Source organism: Bombina bombina, chromosome 3, assembly GCF_027579735.1.
Source record: "Bombina bombina isolate aBomBom1 chromosome 3, aBomBom1.pri, whole genome shotgun sequence".
Classification (NCBI taxonomy): domain Eukaryota; kingdom Metazoa; phylum Chordata; class Amphibia; order Anura; family Bombinatoridae; genus Bombina; species Bombina bombina.
The window spans coordinates 991,473,693-991,481,956 of record NC_069501.1 but is presented as its reverse complement, the minus strand read 5'-3'; the positions used below and the strand labels follow the sequence as shown (position 1 = coordinate 991,481,956).

Here is an 8,264-nt window from a genome sequence, read left to right as displayed (position 1 = left end):
AGTTTGTAAAACTGATTTGTGGGTGTGGTGAGGGGTGTATTTATAGGCATTTTAAGGTTTGGGAAACTTTGCCTCTCCTGGTAGGAATGTATATCCCATACGTCACTAGCTCATGGACTCTTGTTAATTACATGAAAGAAATTATGTTTTCTTTCATGTAATTAGCAAGAGTCCATGAGCTAGTGACGTATGGGATAATGACTACCCAAGATGTGGATCTTCCACGCAAGAGTCACTAGAGAGGGAGGGATAAAATAAAGGCAGCCAATTCCGCTGAAAATAATCCACACCCAAAATAAAGTTTAAATCTTATAATGAAAAAAACTGAAATTATAAGTAGAAGAATCAAACTGAAACAGCTGCTTTTCTACCAAAAACTGCTTCAGAAGAAGAAAACACATCAAAATGGTAGAATTTAGTAAAAGTATGCAAAGAAGACCAAGTTGCTGCTTTGCAAATCTGATCAACCGAAGCTTCATTCCTAAACGCCCAGGAAGTAGAAACTGACCTAGTAGAATGAGCTGTAATCCTCTGAGGCGGAGTTTTACCCGACTCGACATAAGCATGATGAATTAAAGATTTCAACCAAGATGCCAAAGAAATGGCAGAGGCCTTCTGACCTTTCCTAGAACCGGAAAAGATAACAAATAGACTAGAAGTCTTTCGGAAATTCTTAGTAGCTTCAACATAATATTTCAAAGCTCTAACTACATCCAAAGAATGCAATGATCTCTCCTTAGAATTCTTAGGATTAGGACACAATGAAGGAACCACAATTTCTCTGCTAATGTTGTTAGAATTCACAACCTTAGGTAAAAATTTAAAAGAAGTTCGCAACACCGCCTTATCCTGATGAAAAATCAGAAAAGGAGACTCACAAGAAAGAGCAGATAATTCAGAAACTCTTCTAGCAGAAGAGATGGCCAAAAGAAACAAAAAAACTTTCCAAGAAAGTAATTTAATGTCCAATGAATGCATAGGTTCAAACGGAGGAGCTTGAAGAGCCCCCAGAACCAAATTCAAACTCCAAGGAGGAGAAATTGACTTAATGACAGGTTTTATACGAACCAAAGCTTGTACAAAACAATGAATATCAGGAAGATTAGCAATCTTTCTGTGAAAAAGAACAGAAAGAGCAGAGATTTGTCCTTTCAAGGAACTTGCAGACAAACCTTTATCCAAACCATCCTGAAGAAACTGTAAAATTCTCGGAATTCTAAAAGAATGCCAGGAAAAATGATGAGAAAGACACCAAGAAATGTAAGTCTTCCAGACTCGATAATATATCTTCCTAGATACAGATTTACGAGCCTGTAACATAGTATTAATCACAGAGTCAGAGAAACCTCTTTGACTTAGAATCAAGCGTTCAATCTCCATACCTTTAAATTTAAGGATTTGAGATCCTGATGGTAAAAAGGACCTTGCGACAGAAGGTCCGGTCTTAACGGAAGAGTCCACGGTTGGCAAGAGGCCATCCGGACAAGATCCGCATACCAAAACCTGTGAGGCCATGCTGGAGCCACCAGCAGAACAAACAAGCTTTCCTTCAGAATCTTGGAGATTACTTTTGGAAGAAGAACTAGAGGCGGAAAGATATAGGCAGGATGATACTTCCAAGGAAGTGACAATGCATCCACTGCTTCCGCCTGAGGATCCCTGGATCTGGACAGATACCTGGGAAGTTTCTTTTTTAGATGAGAAGCCATCAGATCTATTTCTGGAAGTCCCCACATTTGAACAATCTGAAGAAATACCTCTGGGTGAAGAGACCATTCGCCCGGATGTAACGTTTGGCGACTGAGATAATCCGCTTCCCAATTGTCTATACCTGGGATATGAACCGCAGAAATTAGACAGGAGCTGGATTCCGCCCATACCAGTATTCGAGATACTTCTTTCATAGCCAGAGGACTGTGAGTCCCTCCTTGATGATCGATATATGCCACAGTTGTGACATTGTCTGTCTGAAAACAAATTAACGATTCTCTCTTTAGAAGAGGCCATGACTGAAGAGCTCTGAAATTTGCACGGAGTTCCAAAATATTTATTGGTAATCTCACCTCCTGAGATTCCCAAACCCCTTGTGCTGTCAGACCCCCAAACAGCTCCCCAACCTGTCAGACTTGCATCTGTTGAAATTACAGTCCAGGTCGGAAGAACAAAAGAAGCCCCCTGAACTAAACGATGGTGATCTGTCCACCACGTCAGAGTATCGTACAATCGGTTTTAAAGATATTAATTGAGATATCTTTGTGTAATCCCTGCACCACTGATTCAGCATACAGAGCTGAAGAGGTCGCATGTGAAAACGAGCAAAGGGGATCGCGTCCGATGCAGCAGTCATAAGACCTAGAATTTCCATGCATAAGGCTACCGAAGGGAATGATTGAGACTAAAATTGATCTCAGCCTGTCGAATCCTTCAGACGTCTCTTGTCCGTTAATGACAGAGTCATGGACACTGAATCTATCTGGAAACCTAAAAAGGTTACCCTTGTCTGAGGAATCAATGAACTTTTCGGTAAATTGATCCTCCAACCATGATCTCGAAGAAACAACACAAGTCGATTCGTATGAGATTCTGCTAAACGCAAAGACTGAGCAAGTACCAAGATATTGTCCAAATAAGGAAATACCACAATACCCTGTTCTCTGATTAGACAGAAGGGCACCGAGAACCTTTGTAAAAATTCTTGGAGCTGTTGCTAGGCCAAACGGCAGAGCCACAAACTGGTAATGCTTGTCTAGGAAAGAGAATCTCAGAAACTGATAGTGATCTGGATGAATCGGAATATGCAGATATGCATCCTGTAAATCTATTGTGGACATATAATGCCCTTGCTGAACAAAAGGCAGGATAGTCCTTACAGTTACCATTTTGAATGTTGGTATCCTTACATAACGATTCAATTTTTTAGATCCAGAACTGGTCTGAAGGAATTCTCCTTCTTTGGTACAATGAAGAGATTTGAATAAAACCCCAGCCCCTGTTCCAGAACTGGAACTGGCATAATTACTCCAGCCAACTCTAGATCTGAAACACATTTCAGAAATGCTTGAGCCTTCGCTGGATTTACTGGGACACGGGAAAGAAAAAAAATCTCTTTGCAGGAGGCCTTATCTTGAAGCCAATTCTGTACCCTTCTGAAACAATGTTCTGAATCCAAAGATTGTGAATTGAATTGATACAAATTTCTTTGAAAAATCGTAATCTGCCCCCTACCAGATGGGCTGGAATGAGGGCCGCACCTTCATGTGCATTTGGGAGCTGGCTTTGGTTTTCTAAAAGGCTTGGATTTATTCCAGACTGGAGATGGTTTCCAAACTGATACCGCTCCTGTGGGTGAAGGATCAGGCTTTTGTTCCTTATTGTGACGAAAGGAACGAAAACAATTATTAGACCTAAATTTACCTTTAGATTTTTTATCCTGTGGTAAAAAAGTTCCTTTCCCTCCAGTAACAGTTGAGATAATAGAATCCAACTGAGAACCAAATAATTTATTACCCTGGAAAGAAAGGGAAAGCAAAGTTGACTTAGAAGACATATCAGCATTCCAAGTTTTAAGCCATAAAGCTCTTCTAGCTAGAATAGCTAAAGACATATACCTGACATCAACTCTAATGATATCAAAGATGGCATCACAAATAAAATTATTAGCATGTTGAAGAAGATTAACAATGCTATGAGAATTATGATCTGTTACTTGTTGCGCTAAAGCTTCTAACCAAAAAGTTGAAGCTGCAGCAACATCCGCTAAAGATATAGCAGGTCTAAGAAGATTACCTGAACATAAGTAAGCTTTTTTTTAGAAAGGATTCAATCTTCCTATCTAAAGGATCCTTAAAGGAAGTACTATCTGCCGTAGGAATAGTAGTACGTTTAGCAAGAGTAGAGACAGCCCCATCAACCTTAGGGATTTTGTCCCAAAACTCTAATCTGTCAGATAGCACAGGATATAATTGCTTAAAACGTTTAGAAGGAGTAAATGAATTACCCAAATTATTCCATTCCCTGGAGATTACTTCAGAAATAGCATCAGGGACAGGAAAAACTTCTGGAATAACTACAGGAGATTTAAAAACCTTATTTAAACGTTTAGTTTTAGTATCAAGAGGACCAGAATCCTCTATTTCTAAAGCAATTAAGACTTCTTTAAGTAAAGAACGAATAAATTCCATTTTGAATAAATATGAAGATTTATCAGCATCAACCTCTGAAACAGAATCCTCTGAACCAGAGGAATCATTATCAGAATGATGATGCTCATTTAAAAATTCATCTGAAAAATGAGAAGTTTTAAAAGACCTTTTACGTTTACTAGAAGGAGGAATAACAGACATAGCCTTCTTAATGGATTTAGACACAAAATCTCTTATGTTAACAGGAACACTAGTATTAGATGTTGATGGAACAGCAACAGGTAATGTAACATTACTAAAGGAAATATTATCTGCATTAACAAGTTTGTCATGACATTCATTACAAACAACAGCTGGAGGAAGAGATACCACAAGTTTACAGCAGATACACTTAACTTTGGTAGATCCAGCACCAGGCAGCGATTTTCCAGTAGTATCTTCTGACTCAGGGTCAATCTGGGACATCTTGCAATATGTAATAGAAAAAACAACATATAAAGCAAAATTGATCAAATTCCTTAAATGACAGTTTCAGGAATGGGAAAAAATGCCAGTGAACAAGCTTCTAGCAACCAGAAGCAATAAATAATGAGACTTAAATAATGTGGAGACAATGACGCCCATATTTTTTAGCGCCAAAAAAGACGCCCACATTATTTGGCGCCTAAATGCTTTTGGCGCCAAAAATGACGCCACATCCGGAACGCCGACACTTTTGGCGCAAAAAAACGTCAAAAATGACACAACTTCCGGCGACACGTATGACGCCGGAAACAGAAAAAAAAAAATTTGCGCCAAAAAAGTCTGCGCCAAGAATGACGCAATAAAATGAAGCATTTTCAGCCCCCGCGAGCCTAACAGCCCACAGGGAAAAAAGTCAAATTTTAAGGTAAGAAAAAAATTGATTAATTCATATGCATTATCCCAAATATGAAACTGACTGTCTGAAATAAGGAACGTTGAACATCCTGAGTCAAGGCAAATAAATGTTTGAATACATATATTTAGAACTTTATATAAAAGTGCCCAACCATAGCTTAGAGTGTCACAGAAAATAAGACTTACTTACCCCAGGACACTCATCTACATGTAGTAGAAAGCCAAACCAGTACTGAAACGAGAATCAGTAGAGGTAATGGTATATATAAGAGTATATCGTCGATCTGAAAAGGGAGGTAAGAGATGAATCTCTACGACCGATAACAGAGAACCTATGAAATAGACCCCGTAGAAGGAGATCATTGAATTCAAATAGGCAATACTCTCCTCACATCCCTCTGACATTCACTGCACGCTGAGAGGAAAACCGGGCTCCAACCTGCTGCGGAGCGCATATCAACGTAGAATCTAGCACAAACTTACTTCACCACCTCCATAGGAGGCAAAGTTTGTAAAACTGATTTGTGGGTGTGGTGAGGGGTGTATTTATAGGCATTTCGAGGTTTGGCAAACTTTGCCCCTCCTGGTAGGAATGTATATCCCATACGTCACTAGCTCATGGACTCTTGCTAATTACATGAAAGAAATAGCACCACAGATAAAATGATTAGCATGTTGAAGCAAACAATGTTAGACAAATCAGGATCTGTTTCCTGTTGCGCTATGCTTTCCAATGAAAAGGTTAATGCAGCCACAACATCAGCCATAGCAATGGCAGGCCTGAGAAGATAGCCAGAATATAAATAAGCTTTCCTTAGATAAGATTTAAGTTTCCCCTCTAAAGGATCTTTAAAAGAAGTACTGTCTTCTATAGGAATAGTAGTACGTTTGGCAAGAGTAGAAATAGCCCCATCAACTTTGAGGACTTTTTCCCAAAACTCTAATCTAGCCGCTGGCAAAGGGTGCAACCTTTTAAACCTAGAAGGAATGAAAGTAGTACCAGGCTTAATCCATTCCTTAGCAATCACATCAGAAATAGCATCAGGAACTGGAAAAACCTCAGGAGTAACCACAGGAGGTTTGTAAAAAGAAATTAAACGTTTACTAGCTTTGATATCACCAACACTTCTTTCAATAAGGAACGAATATACTCAATCTTGAAAAGATAAGTAGATTTGTCAATGTTTGAGGTAGGATCTTCTGAATCAGAGAGATCCTCAGAGGAGGATGATATTTCAGTATGTTGCCGGTCATTAGAAATTTCATCAATTTTATGAGAAGTTTTAAAAGTCCTTTTAAGTTTATTAGAAGGCGGAATAGCAGACAAAGCCTTCTGTATCGCATCAGCAATATATTTTTTCATATCAACAGGGATATCATGTACATTAGATGTTGAAGGAACAAAAGAAACTGTACTAGTACTGATGGAAACATTTTCTGCGTGCAAAAGCTCATCATGACAACTGTTACATACTACAGCTGGAGATATAATCTCAGCTAACTTACAACAGATACACTTAGCTTTGGTATAATGGTGATCAGGCAGCAGGGTTCCAACAGTTGCTTCTGAGACAGGATCAGATTGAGACATCTTGCAAAATGTAAAAGAAAATTTATAATTTCCTTATATGGCAGTTTCAGGAATGGGGAAAAATGCAAACAGCATAGCCCTCTGAGCATATAGAAGGCATATAGGAAGTGGGGTGAAAAATAAACTAAATTTTTTGGCACCAAGTATGACGCAAAAGGAAGTTGAAAAAAAATTTGACACCAAGAAGATCCGGAAATGACGCAACCTCGTGCAAGGAAACCTGGCGTCAACTCAGACGCCGGAAATTACCAACTTGCGTCAAAGATGTACCTTCGCGCCAAAAAATTATCGCGCCAAGAATGACGCAATAACAGCATTTTACACCCTTGCGAGCCTAATTTTGCCCGTGAAATTAAAAGAAAAAAAGTCAATTAGAAAAAAAAAAACAGACTATACCCCAGGTAAGACAAATAACTTCCTAAACATGCTTCCCAAACTGAAACTGACAGTCTACAAAATGAAATATACATAGACTCATGGCAAATATAAGTAAAATACATAGTTAAAACTTTATATTAATACATAAAGTGCCAAACCATAGCTGAGTGTCTTAAATAAGAAAAACATTCTTACCGAAAGACACCCATCCACATATAGCAGATAGCCAAACCAGTACTGAAAAAGTATCAGCAGAGGTAATGGTATTAAAGAGTATATCGTCGATCTGAAAAGAGGTAGGAGATTAATCCCTACGACCGATAACAGAGAACCTTTGAAAAGATTTCTCGCAAGGAAAACCATAAAATCAATAGGCGATACTCCCTTCACAACCCTCTGACAAACACTGTACTCTGAGAGGAATTGGGCTTCAAAATGCTTAGAAGCGCTTAAAGAAATCAAGCACAAACTTACTTCACCACCTCCATAGGAGGCAAAGTTTGTAAAACTGAATTGTGGGTGTGGTGAGGGGTGTATTTATAGGCATTTTGAGGTTTGGGAAACTTTGCCCCTCCTGGTAAAGATTGTATATCCCATACGTCACTAGCTCATGGACTCTTGCCAATTACATGAAATTAAGGTCTTTAGGGAGTGTTTAAAGGAGGAAAGGTTAGCGGAAAAATGACCTCTCGTGTGGCACCAACCACCTGGAACGCACTTCCTCAAGCTAAGTCCTGTAGTCTAGCATGGGAGGAGGGGATGGTAGAAGATGCAAGAAGCAGGTCATTGTTGGATCTTCGGGGGTGGGCTGGAGTATATTTGTTAATGAGGGAGGACACGTGGGGGAGGGGCTGCGTTGGTAAGGGCTTTGTAGGTCAGGGTGAGAATTTTGAATTTAATTCTGCTGTGAATGGGGAGCCAGTGAAGGGACTCGCAGAGAGGTGCAGCAAATACAGAGCACTGGGAGAGGTGGATTAGCGTAGCAGAGGCATTTAGGATGGATTGAAGAGGGGAAAGGCAGGAGAGAGGGAGGCCAGTTAGTAGGTTATTAAAGTAGTCAAGTCGGGAAATTACCAGGGAGTGGATTAGCCGTTTAGTAGTTTCAGCACTCCTAAACGGAAGAATTTTGGAGATATTGCGTAGGTGGTTGCGACAGGATGAAGAGAGCAATTGGATGTGGGGTATGAAGGACAGATTGGAGTCAAGTGCAACTCCTAGGCAGCAGACTTGGGGTGATGGGGAGATAGTAGTGTAACCAACAGTGATTGAAAAGT

The 8,264-nt window shown here is 39.6% G+C and overlaps 1 protein-coding gene across 1 annotated transcript in view; it reads right to left on the bottom strand.

The window, feature by feature from the left end:
• PAN2 (poly(A) specific ribonuclease subunit PAN2) overlaps positions 1 to 8,264 on the bottom strand; it is a 616,232-nt gene that overhangs the window by 485,715 nt on the left and 122,253 nt on the right. The window contains 1 exon segment of the mRNA XM_053705507.1: positions 4,556 to 4,598. Coding sequence (XP_053561482.1) covers positions 4,556 to 4,598 — 43 coding nt within the window.